The sequence below is a fragment of the Chenopodium album genome, chromosome 7, assembly GCF_948465745.1.
Source record: "Chenopodium album chromosome 7, dcCheAlbu1.1, whole genome shotgun sequence".
NCBI lineage: Eukaryota > Viridiplantae > Streptophyta > Magnoliopsida > Caryophyllales > Amaranthaceae > Chenopodium > Chenopodium album.
In genome coordinates this window covers 1,510,801-1,527,497 of record NC_137840.1, presented here as the reverse complement: position 1 = coordinate 1,527,497, position 16,697 = coordinate 1,510,801, and the positions used below count along the sequence as shown (strand labels likewise).

The 16,697-nt window shown below is 36.1% G+C and overlaps 1 protein-coding gene across 1 annotated transcript; it reads right to left on the bottom strand.

Moving 5' to 3' along the window:
* Positions 1-4,571: 4,571 nt before the first annotated feature.
* LOC145639839 (uncharacterized) lies at positions 4,572-6,207 on the bottom strand. The gene is made up of 3 exons (XM_081691167.1): positions 5,776-6,207; positions 5,346-5,697; positions 4,572-5,251 (listed from the first exon to the last, which is right to left on the bottom strand). The coding sequence occupies exons 1-3, from the start codon at positions 6,205-6,207 to the stop codon at positions 4,572-4,574; spliced, it is 1,464 nt and encodes a 487-aa protein (XP_081547293.1).
* Between the last annotated feature and the right edge of the window lie 10,490 nt (positions 6,208-16,697).

Sequence of the window (16,697 nt, the reverse complement as noted above, 5' to 3'; positions counted from 1 at the left end):
TGATCTAATAGAAGATAAAACCCCCTAAAGTTGGAATTATTTAAAAATAATCGAAAGTTGGGATCAATTAAAATAAATGGTCCAAAGTTGGGATTAATAATACCAATTTGTCCTTTTATCATTCAGTTTTCAATTTAAGAATTTTTTTTTTTTTTTTTTTTGACATTATTCCAAGCTTCTTTTGTGAGCCAGGGTTTCCGTCGGCGATTTATGTTTGTGTTTGCTGCTAAATATCTAATTTGGTTTGTATTCACTTATTTCTTTCAATTGGTGTAATATTGTAACTTTCAGGTTACACCATTATCAAAAGCTTGTGTTAATTAAAATTCTTTATAGTACGTGTTTTTATTATCAATTTCAATTTTCCTTCAGAATTATTCGAACAATTTTGATTTTAGGTGGCCAATAAAAGGAATATATATATATATATATATATATATTCTTTGCCCCGAGCAATGCTCGGATGTTCACAAGTTATGTTATATTGTTATCAAATTATTATAAATTAGATATAGTAATGTAGAGTAATTATCTCTAATTTTAGTTTCTTGACATCTTATGAATTTAAAATTGATTTAAAACCCTTTTTTAGAATAAAGAACGAACAATACATTTTATATTTAACGATTAAAGAATCAAGGGTATATACAAAAAAATCTATTTATTTAAGTTGTTATTGTTGCTCTATTTTTTAGGTTCCATATTCTTTTTTTTTTTTAAAAAAAAAAAATCAGCTATGTTATTAATTTTCATGAAAAAAAAAAGTTTTTGGTGGGAAATTTTTTAATACAAACGCGACATGTGTACTTTAGGGATAAAGCTGAGGATTACTTTAGTATATTAGTATGGGAAATTCTACGTGGTGGCCTCCAACTTTTACAAATTCTACGTGGTATAAAAAAAAACACATAATCTCTAATGAACCCAAACTTTCATTAAACTCTATTTAGTGGCCAAATCTCACTTAGAATGGATTAACCACTCGTTTAGGGTTAGATTATTAACTCTAATAAAGTGAATTACTAACCTACCCCCATTTAAATCATATCCACATTTTTATTTTATTTCAACCGAATAATTTAACACCATTGCAGGCTCTTCAAATCCTCCCCTTTTCTTCGATAAATTAGGGTTCTTAAAAAAAAAACCGACTTCGTAAATTTGCAACTGTTTGATTTTCGAGCAATTGGTTCAAGGTCCAAATCCACCATTACAAAAATGAAGAGCTTCAATTTCTACCCGCCTTTAAACGACAAACTTGAACGCGCTCAAGCCCGTGCCGCAGGCGCCGCCGTTCGCCGTAAACTTACCGAAGATGATCTTCTCTGTCCTCCTCCTTCTTCTCCCTCGAATTCTTGCCTTGATGGTGATCAAATTATGGAGTTGTTTCGTAATTGCATCAAGCTTGCCAGTGAAAATGTCTGCTCTCTTTTCCCTTTTTATTTTTCGCCCATTTTCGAAGTTTTTTCTGCTATATATCTGAAATTCTAGTGTTTTTGGGTAATTTATGGGTTTCTGCGTGGATTGGTGTAGTTTAATTTCTTTGATTCTATTGAACTGCAATTTGTGAAATTCAATTGCCCTTTTTTGTAATGATTTCTGGGATTTTTTTTTTCTTGGATTGGTGTAGCTTAATGTACTCGATTATGTTGGAAGATAAGGAATTATGCTCATGTCAAGAACTAAAAATTAGATTATTAGAACTTGCAATGATGAGGATAATGTGGGTCTTTCTGAAACATTTACTCTAAGCTTGGAAGGAATCAAGTTGGGGGCAATTGGACCTCTTTAGACTAGCTCATAGCAAGATCGTCATAGCAAGATCCGAATTGGTCGGTTTTTGTTGTATATTGTATTTAGGTTGTAGTGTATCTTACTTGGTGAGCTTTGATTTAATTATGATACTCTGATAGTGATATGGTGTCTTCACTTTTGTTGATATGCTAGTTCAGGTTATCGAAGCTTAAAAAGGGCCTCTTAAGTCTAAAAGGCAATTAGTAAGAACAATACTATCTGAAATCAAGCTTGCAATAAAGGCACCTAAGACTAAGTACATCAAGTATATATGAAAATAAGTAGGGAGTATGTGCAGAACAATAGCACAGTAAGAAAAATTTTCCGACTTTTTCAATGAATATCATATTGATGACATAACTGTAGCTTTTATACACATTACGCGGAAGGAGGAACTTCTACAACAGGATACATACATGTATAGCGAAAATGTAATATATCTGACAGTCTCTTACCAAAACTAATCAGTATAATCTGAAATAACAAAAACATTTCAAATTCTCAGCATGCCAATTCTAGAACAATGTTTGGTAGGCATCTGTTGGGACTTGGGGATACCAAAATGGTGTCCTCCCTTGGAGTAATGGAAGCTGCTGTTTGAATTACCTGTTAGTCTATCATTACAATAAGATTTCTGTGGGGTGGTTAAAGCAGAACACATATTCAATTTTATTAAAACAGTCAATCAGACAACTGCAACTTTTTGGTTGCTCTAGCAAATGGATGACATTTAAGAGATTGGAACATTGCTGTTATCTATATAGTCTTAACTCAGCAAGTGTTTTTTTTTTCAAGGCTATTAGCTCAATGGGTAGAGCAATGTACAGTAGTGTACATGGTGTGGGTTCAAGCCCCGCATAGTCTACATAACACTCCTAGAGTGATCAAAGTTGATGCTAATATTCCCACCCATGGCACATTAGCTACTAACACACAATAAAGATCAGAATCTATGAACTGTGAAATAAAGATCAGAATCTATGCCAATTCAAGCACTTCTACAATAAAGATCAGAATCTATGAACTGTGAAACAAATTAAGAAAATCCACTAATCATTAGTAAATGGTACGCAGTACAAATTATAGACTTCACATAAATACAATCCATTCAGAAAGCTCAATCCCTATGCCAAACAGGATGCACTACACATTGTGCTTCTCCTATAAGCTGCAACACGTACTCTACAAACCAAGCTCCGTTACTATCAATGTATCAATTAAGATACCACACTTCCACCTCAGAAAGATTCCTTTACTTAATTAAGCTTAAAGGCACTTACCTATTTTCTGATAAGCCCTTAATCTTTCAACTAGACAACCAAGACATGCGAGCCAATATAGAGAAAATATGATCCTGAATATACTTTATGCTCATGTAATCTAAAGTTCCTTTAGGAAAACATGGTTTTTTTTCAACTAATTTTAAAACTAATTAAATTATGAACCACCAACTTTGGCATTCCTAGAACAAGTATTAACACTTCTCTACACTTATTAATGCCGTAATTAATAAACCTCAACTTCATGCAGAATCACCTTAAAGAGATGTATTCACACACTCAACACCTGGATAAAGAAAAGGCAAGCCATTGCATTCCCATATTCAGGGGTCGATTATAACAGACTTTCTATCAACCTTGGTTTAGTTCAAGTGAAAATCAACTTAAAAAAAAAAGCCAGGTTTAAGTTTATAGTCCAAGCTATGCCTAATTGCTTCTCTTCTTAGGAATTTTCAAAGTTTGATTAAAGCACTTCTACCAAATAAAATCAAGAATCCTATTTTAAAATCAGAATTTTTCAAATTTCCTAAATTTGAAACTATCAATACAGTACAACACATCTATAATTTTTGTATACCCAATTCGCCGCCCAGGACGAATAATTTTAACAGCCTTACACGATATCTTGGCAAGCTCAGCATCATTGGCGGCAGCAGAACTAAACAGATGAAAGGCATTTGATCACAACATAATATAGGAGTGCCTTGGGTTCCTGCATTGAATTATAAACAAAATAAAGAAGTTCTCCTTTCTTTCTACCCTTTTTTTTTCCTGAATAACAGAGTTGTACAAGCATGTACACATTTACCTACATACAAATTTACGGAACCCTTAACAGGAAACCACCCCAACCTTCCTTCTCTTGCCTTCGAATAAATCAGGCATGAGATTTAACCACAAAATAGACAGCAAAGTTATTTAAAAGAACATTTGCACTTCTAAATAATCTAAACAGACCATAGTCTATAAACAACTGTTGTAACAGCAAGAATACTATAGGCTAACCACAGCTGCGACAGCGAGAATACTGCAGGCTAACAGACCATAGTCCTTTCCTTCATTTCAGGTGTGAATCATATGCATTGAATAGGGATTGTACCACAATCAAGAAATAAATGGAGCTCCATAAACAATATCGATCCCAATAAACAGTCATGTGTAATGGTAACTATAAATACGATGATAAAAAGTGCAAAGACAAGAATCCTTCAAACAAACATCAAATCTGGTTTCATATAGCAGCAACCAGTTGTTCAACAAAAAAAATGTTTCAGAAAAAAAAGACAAAAAAAACATCAAATCTAGTACATAAGTTGACCTTTATTTACTACTAAATAAAAGATACACATGTTGAAAAAACCAGACCCCAGGCTACATTTTCTCTTTCCCTTTGTTGTTGTTCCTTGGCTTGGACTGAGATGGCTGAGAAACTGGCTCTGGTTGGGAAGAAGATATAGTTAAGCTTCGTGTCTGCATTCTGGTCATTACATGCATTGGTTATGAAGATTGAGAAGTAACATTAGCAGTGGTTGGCTGGGATGTAGAGGCAGCAGCAGTTGTCTTTTGTTTTTTCTGGTTTTTATGATGCTCGGTACCGTATGATGCTTTCTCCTTTGCAGTCATACCACCTTTGCATGTTTGCTTGTTATGGCCATATGATTTACAGAGTGAGCATTTGACTGTGGTTGACCTTTTTCCTTTACCTGGTTCATCATCAGCTCTTCTTCTCTGTCTTGATGGTCTTCCTATTCCTCTCCTCATTGTAGGAGCTTGAATTGTTGGTTGGTCAATTTCTGGCCAATGCTCAATGTCTGGAATTGAGTTGATGGCATGTGAATAACATTGTTTGTAGGCTGCAACTGAGTACCATGTGCTAACATACTTATGAGGATCATGTCCTGCAGCTAGTACAACCCTTAATGCATGCCTACAAGGGATGCCTGAAATTTGCCAAGCCCCACATATACAACTTCTATTATTGAGTGACACCGGGAGCATTGACTTACCCTCTCTTATTTCATATTCTCCCTCTTTACTCTGGAATGCCTTGCAAGTTCTGGAAGCATTTATCAACATTTGGATTCTCCATACAATGGTTGGACATGGATCATAATCATTCCAATCTTTACATTTTTGTCTTCTAGTTGACATCCTTACCATACACATTCTTTGTATGCCTGCAAAGACCACATATAACCAAGCATACAATTCAACATAAGAACCAAGTTATATTTACAAAAATAAAGGATTAAGAAAGACATAAATTTTTACCTTCCAAAAGAGTCAGAACAGGTCTGCATCTGTCCACTCCCAAAGTGGCATTGAAACTCTCGACAAAGTTAGTTTTATTCTCATCTGTGTATATCTTTGGGTCAAACTTGTGTCTTGACCACCTCTCTTGATCTCCTAGATTAGCTAACCATTTTAGTGCCAAGTGGTTTGTCTTTTGAATTCTTTCCACAGCCTTTTTAAAGGTGAATGTTGAAGTAGCACTACATGCCAACCAAAATAAGGAGTGCATCAAGGGTCCTGGAAAAGCTGATTTCCAGTTTTTACCTAAGTGCTTGCAGCAATACCTCCTCCCTACTTTTGGCCATAGCTCAGTTAAAGCAAGATCTATTCCCTACAAGAACACATAATGAAGAAATTAACACTAGTAGAGTATACTTACTGAAATTAAGCCAACATACGAGACACTAACCTTTTGCCTGTCAGATATAATGCACCAATCATCCCCTCTATTTAAGTCTTTCAAGATTTGCTTCAAATTCCAAATGAAAAACTTCCGATTCTCCCCATCTTCAACTGAAACTATAGCCCATGCAAATGGATGTAGCTCATTATTTTCATCTATAGCCATTGCAGATAGCAAAACCCCTCCATAGTTCCCTTTCAAGTGAGCACCATCAACCCCAATCAAAATTCTACAACCTGCACCAAGCCCATCTATTGCTCCCTTGAATGATATGAAAATGCTAGAGAAAGTGAGTGACAGTTGGGGATCATTCTTTCTCCATGCACAGTTAGCTGCTGAACCATGATTAGTTTGCTTAACCATTTCACAGTACCTAGGAAGATGGCCATAAGACTCATCATGCCCACCATTGATCTCCCTAAGAGCAATACTCCTCATTTTATATAGAGTACTAGTGGCCATCTGCACTCCATACCTGGTCCACAACAAGTCATTCAAAGTTTTCATTGTTTGCCCTTATATCATCAATTAGCTTACTTGTAGCCCACTTCACATTAACTAAAGGATTCCTCTCATCTAAACCCCTACAAGTGTGCTCTGAATCTTTTATACTCTTTATGGCCCAAGTAGTGCCATCAGGGAGTACACTTGAATGTATCCTCCAATTACAGTTCAATTCCAAGCACTGAGCAGTGAATCTAGTTGGACTAGATCTATCCACTACAATAGCAAACCCAGATTGTATACAGTAATCTCTTAGAACAGATAGGAAATGTGCTTTATCAGTAAATATCATCCATGGTTTCAAAACAATACTTCCAAACTCAACATTTTCAGCAAATTCTCCATTCTTGTACATTTTACTGACATAAGTGTCATCATCAAGTAGTTCAGTTTGCCATACATCAGATGCATAAGCATCATAATTGTCAATGATCTCACCAAATTCATGTTCTTCTTCATCTGAGACACCACCTCTTTCAAAATATATGTCTAAATCTTCATCTCTAATGTCAGCATTCATTTATGGTCGTAAAGTTTCTCCATGCTCAAACCTCCTATTAAACTCCTCTTCAGTAATCACTTGTGCCTCTTTTTCATATGGTGTGTTCAACAAGCCCTTCCTAGCAGCAGTAGTCTTAGGTATTTTATGAACAATCAAGGCTGTGTTGTTTGATGAGGTTGGATTCAGGGTAGTTTTTTCAAGCAAAGGAGCATTGGAAAAAGTAGTAGTGTCAGCTAGAGTAAGTGGCTCATTAGTAAGTAAACTTCTTTGAACAGGTAACTTAACCCTAGGCTTAGGATTGCCCCGTCCCCCCTTTCCCTTCTTTTTATGTGTCTTACATATAATGGCTTCATCATCTATTCTTTCCCAATTGTCTATAAGTGTTTCATTTATCCTAGTGGACTAACATCAGACATGTCAATAGTCCCAACATCAAAGCATTGGTTGTTTTTCATAGGTGGACTTAGACTATAATGCATATTGGGTTTGTGTAGGGAATAGTTTCAAGCCTTTAAAATCCCACTAGCTTGAACCCCACTGTGATCATACACTAAAGTACGGTAGCGTCCAAAAGGGAAGAAGATAGAGCAAAAGAGTCGCCAACAAGTTTTTTAGGAACTTGTAAACCGTTACGAGGTGAAGGTTACACCCCTTAACGATCCAAGAGATCGTCAACTCCAAAAGGTCATGAACCAAATAAGGGTTCGGGGATGAAGGTACAAATCCAACCTAAAAGAGATTGAACCTGCCCTAATAATAGGCCTCTACTTTATTCTGCTCGTATTCATGTGCGCTTTCTGACTAACATGCAATCAATAGGATTAACCCTAAACCTGTTTAATCTATGTTGGTTGAATATTAATGCACAAATAAACTATTATTGGCGATCACCTGAATTATAATCATATTAACCCTAACAAGATTATTAAATATCTTATTAAGCGTGATTACAAGTACCAAATTCCCTTTAAACATGCATGAAAGGTGTGATTAAGCAATAACAATAATAAGCATCAAGCAACATAATAATGAATATCATCATCATAAAAATAAATTATAATTGAAATAATCATGATAATAATCATAAAAGAAAATAATCATCATATTAATAATAATTGAAATAATTATCATAAATAAAATAATCATCAAAATAATAGTATTCATAATCATTATAACAATTATAATTATAATCATATTCATGTTAATATTAAAGCATAATAATAATAGCAAGATCCTAGGCATGATACTAACAAGATTAATAACAAACCCTAGCATGCCACTAAGCAATAAAAATCAAAGCTTTAGCCCTAACATGATACTAACAATCATAAATATTAGGAAGAGAATAAAAGGCATCATAGCAATCATATTTAATATTAAAGTTACCCTAGACATGATACTAGGAATATCATAACAACAATGTAAACATGATTTCTACATCATAAATCAATTAATCAATTAAAGTACTTACTTGGATGCCTCATACCACTTTCTAATAACAAAATACACACGTTAGTAACTTCAAGGAAAAATAATAAAAGCAATTAAATTAAATAATTGAAAGAGAGATTTGGGACCAAACCCTCAGAAATTAAAACCTTTCACGTCTAGGGCGAAGGCAACTTCGAATATGGCTAGGTGTTTCTAGATCTTGCGAATGCGGAATTTTGTATGTGAAAACAAAGTTTAGAAAAGAGAGAGAATAATCAAGAAAATCTTGATGAGAGTTGGTGAATGAAAGATGATGATCGTAGATGAATGAATTGTATGAATGGTAATTGATGAATGTTGATGATAATTGGTAATTGATGAATGATTTGTGAATAAAGAGAGTTGATGAATGAAAACGGAGTTTTTGATACGATATTTATAGAGAAAATCAGCTAAAAAAGATAATTTATCAAAACAGAGTCTGAAGATCGTAAAACCACATTGGCGCCAGCCCTGGCTAGTTGGCGCCAGGCACCAGTGGCTAGCGCCAGGCGCCAATCCTGGTTCCAGGCGCCAAGGCCTGGGGTTGGACGCCAAAGTGGTTTTCAACGCGTTTTCGAAAATCTGATAAATTTCCTGTACTGGAAGATAAAATAATATAATTTCAATCGAAAATGCTATTTGATCTTGATTAAAACTCTGAAGAGTCCTAATTGAATTAGGAATGATAAGAACCTTCTAGAATGTTCTAGAAGACTAAAACCATTCCTAATTACATTAGGAATGATAAATCATATTAAGCCCTCCCCTAGATCATTGGGCCGTACATAAAGCTCAAACCGGGCCCAGTTTAGTAAATTGGCCATAACTTCCTCAATATTGATCGGAATTGGGCTTATAATATATCGTTGGAAAGGTCTTTGCAAACCCCATCCAACTACACCACTATTGGACCCATATCATGGACCAACCAAACTGGATTGGCTGTTTTCTTAAAATAAAGTTTTCAAAAACAGGGAGAAGAGAAAAGAAATAAAACTTTCCGCAACGCTAGACCTTTCCACAATTCGTTTCATTCGATTATGATTCGACGTGAAAGGCACTCATCACCGGGTTTGGTTTTGGGGAGACACAAATGGGTGTCTACAGAAGCCCCCACTTTGACTGAGTTTGGAGAAACGTAAGTTTCGAAAACGAAAGTCAAAGTAACGATAGGGACGGAGAATGATTCAGAACGTTTTGCGATCCTAAATCACTCTTGTAACGCCGATACCTGCAAAATTAGCGTTAGTTAAACAGATAAAAGAGTTAAGAAACGCGTATCTTGCACCGTCGAGCACACGTCTCTGAAAGTAACCGATTGTTGCTGCTGCTGCTGTTGTTTTGATGACCTCCTGCAAGTTAGAGAATGCCATCCCGCTTGAAAACCGCTACGCCTTGTAACTGCTTCCAAATTAGAAGATTGCTTCGCCTGAAACGATCCTCCTCCGCATTGATAATATTCCACGTCCAAGGGAATACTATCGAAGATTGCTTCTGTTGAAACAATCCTCAGTTGTTTGTGACAACTCTCCACAACCTAGGGAAAGCCATCTTGCTGTTTCGATGTTCACTCGTCTCTGAACAAAGAGCTTCTTTTTGATATGTTCACGCGTCTCTGAACAAAAGAACTTTGAAAGAAATGTCCACGCGTCTCTGAACAAAAGAGCTTGAAAGAAATGTCCACGCGTCTCTGAACAAAAGAGCTTGAATGAAATGTCCACGCGTCTCTGAACAAAAGAGCTTGAATGAAATGTCCACGCGTCTCTGAACAAAAGATCTTGAATGAAATGTCCACGCGTCTCTGAACAAAAGAGCTTTGATGATATGCCCACGCGTCTCTGGAGCAAAAGAGCTTCAGATGGAAATGTTCACGCGTCTCTGAACAATAGAGCTTTTGAATGATATGCCCACGCGTCTCTGAGTAAAAGAGCTTCAATGAAATGTCCACGCGTCTCTGAACAATAGAGCTTCGGTGCTTGAATGTTTGTTGCGATAATGTTCTGAAGAAAAATTTCCGAAGACCAACGTTTGTTGATCTCTAAAGCTCGCCCGAACTTTATTCCGCTAAAACCAGTATGTCGGTGTCTCCGTGATTAGGCGCTTTAAGCTAAGTGAGACGATCTTTCATCTGGTCGATCACTTATTGCAATTGTAATCAAACTGACTACTTAATCATGTCAAATTGCTTATAGGGGCTAACTGGCGTACCAAGGAACCCGAAATTGCTGTATGAAGTCGAAATCACCTTTCTGAGAGGCTTCGAGCTCTGTCGTTGCTGAAATATTTCTGGCGCCAAGCGCTGGAGTAGGGTCTTCCCTGTTCTGTTGCACCTGTATTTATTTTTGACTATAGAACTTTGGCAATTTCTTTAATTATCTTAGGGTTGACCTAAGGCTTAAAATTATCTTAGGGTTGACCTAAGGTTTAATGTTGCTTGACTCATCGACTTGACACGACTCAAGGTATAAACTTGACTCGATGTGATTGACTGACTCGAGGTTGACTCGACTCGAAGTGTAATGACACATGTGTTAGACTCAAATCAAAGTGATATGACACGACATGACTCAATGTGTACATGACTCGTGTGTGCATTGTAATGTGATCGTACGACTCGAAAAAAGAAAAAAAGCAAAAATTTTCCGTCATTTTGTGGAGGGTACCGACTTTCTCCCGAAAAAGAAAGACGCGAAAAAGAAAATCAAAAGTTTTAAGATGCATGTTGAATGAGTTTAGTCAAATGTTGTTTGATACTATCTCTCAAGGTGCAAGGATTAATCCATCCTAGGCTATCTCAACTGTTGACTCCATGATGAAAGTATTTGGGTAACTTAGGCACGGAGGCTAAGCACTTCATACTTCGTGATGCAATGATGATTACGATTGATGAGCGATTTTGATATGACAAGGCATGCTTCAGCGTTGTATTAAGATTTCATGACAAAGGGTTCCTAAGGGAAGTATATTTGGTCATGTATGCGTGATGTGTGTGATAGTGACACTAAAGTTAGGCCGCAAGAGCTAAGTGTGTGGAAAAATATATTGAAAAGAGTCAAATGGTGGTGACTCTTAGGCTAGGTAAGCTAATAATTTAGGGATCAAGGCCCCAAGTCTAGCTCTAAATGAATAGGGATGAGCACAGGGGATACCTTGATATGATCATGGTGTAAGTGTGTGAATGTGAATATGAATGCATGTTTATTGCGGCCGCACCTCGATGTGAGGTTGCCTACGTATCCGTTTGGAATCAGGCCGAACGTAGCTCTAGCCGAACCTCGCACAAGTGTGTATACCTCAAAAAGGTCTTTTTAAGGGTTGTAACGTGGTTAGCTAAAGGTTATAGAAGAAGGGGATAAAGGTTCAAGACCCTAGACAAGCCCCCAAGGTGTGCAACCTTGCTTCTGAATCTTTGTATTTTCATGCTTGAGTTTTTACTGTTTTTTTTTTAGCTCTTTTTGCTTTAGCATTTATTTTATTTTTATAAGTGTGGGCAATCCCGATCATGCGGTCTATCACTCACTTGGCATTCATGTTTCTCAGGCACGGTACCGAGCACTCGATAAGAGACGCAATCTGAGACGTGTTCTTATCGAAGATATTTTCACATCAAATACATTGGAACACTTACCCTTTTGTACACTTTTATTTATTTATTATTATTTTTTTTTGCTTATTTTTGCTATTTCTTTCTTTTAAATTTGTTCAAGCTTTCTTTAGAATTGCATAAGTTACACACCATCCCATCCCAAGGTTAGGTAGATGTAGGTTGAAAAAAGAAAGGTCTATCGTTAGACGAAGCTCAAAGTGGTTTATGAAGAAAGGATTGTATAATTGAAGGGCGAAAGGAGATATGATGTGGCTACAAGGGTTGCCTCAAATCATTGGTATACCTTGTGCTTAATTCGACATGGGTTTTTTTTTTTTTTTTTGAATGCAATGTAATGAAATGATCATATGCAAGGAAATAAATGCTCATTTTATTAAAAAGGGAAAAGAAAAGAAAAATTACAAACATAATATAAAGGAAAAGAAAAGGTGCCTATGCTAGACTTATTGGGGAAAGGAAAAAATGAAAAAGAAATAGAAAAAGAGGTCATGAAATCTTTTCGTTGAAGCTCGCCTCTTGTCTTGTGTTGTTTCATCATCACCCTCATTTTTTGTTTGTCAATCATATGATTCAAACTCGATTCAACACACATGGATGGAAGGAGTGAAGAAAGATGGAATAGAAAGTGAAAAAAGAAAAAAATGATGGAGGTGGAGGGATATGAAGAATTAGGGATAGAATGTACCCCCCAACTCAAATGACGGAAAAGACCGACTCATGCATGAACCTACGACATGGTCATGGTGATGTATACTCAAAGTGTGTGCTAAGACTAGTGAGTTTAGGTGACATGTTAAGACTCGTGTCATGACCATGTGGCTAGACAATGTGACTAGACTCAAGCAAAGACTAAGTTAAGACTTCACGTATATGCATTAAACTGGACAGACTGTGGTATTTTAGTCATAACTTTTGATCTGCGACTCTGATTGGAATGAAACCAACGCCGAATTAAAGATAAAACTCGGGGCTTCAGATCCATAGGTTGTACAACTCGTATTTCTTTCTAGAACTCCAGCTATGACCAAAACAAGTTGACGTTTGTGCAGTATACGGGAATAAAAATCCGGGTTGACTTAAAGGAACTATGACTCGATTTTATGTTTATTTATTAGCTCAAATTAATTAATTAATTAATTAAACAAAGTCCTTTAGTCATTAATCGGTTTATTTAGTCTTAACACAAGTCAAACAAACGGTTAGGAAAAATCACATAGAGTATGCACAACAAATAATGCACAATTAGTCAAGTAGGCACAATATGATGCAATGAGTTTGCAACCTAACCATGGCTCTAGTTCTCTAAAGTTCGGGATATGGTTTAGTCAATAGGGTCCATGCATGGTTAATTGTCCGGATGCATCGTGTAGAAGCCTAACCATGAAGGGTTAACACGTGTGGATGGGACACCGCGAGTTTTTAGGAAAAACTCACTTCCATGGTTTGGTGAATTCAACATCTCAGATGTACCCTTTGTTGCCAGGAGCGTTCAATCGGGTAGATAGAGCATGAATTCCCAGAGGGTTATGTCCATATGTAGAACACATATGGGTTTCAGAAAAGTGAGAAAAAATTCAATCAGGAAGCAGGATCGAGCAAACAATACGAAAAACCGGTCGAAATTAGAACGCATATTTCTGGCTCGGTATTGGGGGAAATTGGCGCCAGCAAACAGAGACTGGCGCCAACTTTTAACTATAGAGCCTGACGCCAATACTGGCGTCTGGTGCTACGGCTAAAAGTTTGGCACCAAGCTCTGGCCCCTGACGCTACTTCCCACATGCCTCAACAGCTTTCTATGCTCAATAAAATCATCCAGTTTCGCGCGGTGTTATTTCAGTCCTAGTTGTGAAAGACATTTCTCAAATTTCCTACGTGTAAAATCCTTATGTTTTTGACTCATTACAGATGGTATTTCCAATGAGAACCTTTTTATGCATATGACACAATGTTAATCAAAATTACGCACATGAAATACTTAGAACTTTTCGAGTCTCATCCACTCATTCTAAATCATTGCCGAAAGAAATTCAGGAATTAAAATAGAAATCCTCCCCAGTGGAGTCGCCAAAAACTATAGGGAATAGTTTCAAGCCTTTAAAATCCCACTAGCTTGAACCCCACTGTGATCATACACTAAAGTACGGTGGCGTCCAAAAGGGAAGAAGATAGAGCAAAAGAGTCGCCAACAAGTTTTTTAAGGAACTTGTAAACCGTTACGAGGTGAAGGTTACACCCCTTAACGATCCAAGAGATCGTCAACTCCATAAGGTCATGAACCAAATAAGGGTTTGGGGATGAAGGTACAAATCCAACCTAAAAGAGATTGAACCTGCCCTAATAATAGGCCTCTACTTTATTCTGCTCGTATTCATGTGCGCTTTCTGACTAACATGCAATCAATAGGATTAACCCTAAACCTGTTTAATCTATGTTGGTTGAATATTAATGCACAAATAAACTATTATTGGCGATCACCTGAATTATAATCATATTAACCCTAACAAGATTATTAAATATCTTATTAAGCGTGATTACAAGTACCAAATTCCCTTTAAACATGCATGAAAGGTGTGATCAAGCAATAACAATAATAAGCATCAAGAAACATAATAATGAATATCATCATCATAAAAATAAATTATAATTGAAATAATCATGATAATAATCATAAAAGAAAATAATCATCATATTAATAATAATTGAACTAATTATCATAAATAAAATAATCATCAAAATAATAGTATTCATAATCATTATAACAATTATAATTATAATCATATTCATGTTAATATTAAAGCATAATAATAATAGCAAGATCCTAGGCATGATACTAACAAGATTAATAACAAACCCTAGCATGTCACTAAGCAATAAAAATCAAAGCTTTAGCCCTAACATGATACTAACAATCATAAATATTAGGAAGAGAATAAAAGGCATCATAGCAATCATATTTAATATTAAAGTTACCCTAGACATGATACTAGGAATATCATAACAACAATGTAAACATGATTTCTACATCATAAATCAATTAATCAATTAAAGTACTTACTTGGATGCCTCGTACCACTTTCTAATAACAAAATACACACGTTAGTAACTTCAAGGAAAAATAATAAAAGCAATTAAATTAAATAATTGAAAGAGAGATTTGAGACCAAACCCTCAGAAATTAAAACCTTTCACGTCTAGGGCGAAGGCAACTTCGAATATGGCTAGGTGTTTCTAGATCTTGCGAATGCGGAATTTTGTATGTGAAAACAAAGTTTAGAAAAGAGAGAGAATAATCAAGAAAATCTTGATGAGAGTTGGTGAATAAAAGATGATGATCGTAGATGAATGAATTGTATGAATGGTAATTGATGAATGTTGATGATAATTGGTAATTGATGAATGATTTGTGAATAAAGAGAGTTGATGAATAAAAACGAAGTTTTTGATACGATATTTATAGATAAAATCAGCCAAAAAAGATAATTTAACAAAACAGAGTCTGAAGATCGTAAAACCACATTGGCGTCAGCCCTGGCTAGTTGGCGCCAGGCACCAGTGGCTAGCGCCAGGCGCCAATCCTGGTTCCAGGCGCCAAGGCCTGGGGTTGGACGCCAAAGTGGTTTTCAACGCGTTTTCGAAAATCTGATAAATTTCCTGTACTGGAAGATAAAATAATATAATTTCAATCGAAAATGCTATTTGATCTTGATTAAAACTCTGAAGAGTCCTAATTGAATTAGGAATGATAAGAACCTTCTAGAATGTTTTAGAATACTAAAACCATTCCTAATTACATTAGGACTGATAAATCATATTAAGCCCTCCCCTAGATCATTGGGCCGTACATAAAGCTCAAACCGGGCCCAGTTTAGTAAATTGGCCATAACTTCCTCAATATTGATCGGAATTGGGCTTATAATATATCGTTGGAAAGGTCTTTGCAAAACCCATCCAACTACACCACTATTGGACCTATATCATGGATCAACCAAACTGGATTGGCTGTTTTCTTAAAATAAAGTTTTCAAAAACAGGGAGAAGAGAAAAGAAATAAAACTTTCCGCAACGCTAGACCTTTCCACACTTCGTTTCATTCGATTATGATTCGACGTGAAAGGCACTCATCACCGGGTTTGGTTTTGGGGAGACACAAATGGGTGTCTACAGTTTGTTTTTCAATGACTCTGTAAGATTCCTAGCTGCAACTACACATTCAGAAGGTGTTTCAACTGAACCCACATACACTGTAATCACTTTCTTAATTCCTCCTATTCTATCTAACATAGACATTAAATCACTGTTACTAGTAATTTTAACATCCTTCTTATTATAACAGTAATGGAAACTAGGATATTTAGGCATCATATACCCATTTTTCCTAAACAATTCCTCATACTCAATAATCAAATCAATCCACATTACTTTATCAACATCATCAACATTAATATCAACCACATTCTCGGCCGTTTGAAATTTTAACACAATTGAGTCCATTCTGCAACATTAAACCAAACACACAAAAATTCCAACTAAATCAAGGGAATGCTCAATAAAATTCTCAAAACTAAGCCAGCTGCAAATCGCTGATGTGTCCATTTTATATAGTAATTTACCCCCGTCCCTTGGTCATAATTAGTAGTGTTTTTGGCTCTTTTGAGCCACTTTTATTACTAATTTGTGTTTTCTAGTGTTTTCGTAGTCTTTGTTGAGTTTTGTAGGAAATTGCGCCTTTGGAGCATTTTCTCGGGTTTTTTCATGGAGCGACTACGAGAATTAGAAGTGCACGACCATCTTTGAAGCCCAAGGCCGGTTAGAGTCATCGAGCCGGTGATTAAGGGCTCG

Bases quoted from the DNA above. Each gene is read 5' to 3' on its own strand.
- LOC145639839 (XM_081691167.1), bottom strand. From the start codon at position 6,207: ATGAGGAGTATTGCTCTTAGGGAGATCAATGGTGGGCATGATGAGTCT. The intron at 5,698-5,775 runs GTTAGTGTCTCG...GTGTTCTTGTAG, and splicing joins TTATATCTGACAGGCAAAAG to GGAATAGATCTTGCTTTAAC. The intron at 5,252-5,345 runs GTAAAAATTTAT...TGGTCTTTGCAG, and splicing joins TGTTCTGACTCTTTTGGAAG to GCATACAAAGAATGTGTATG.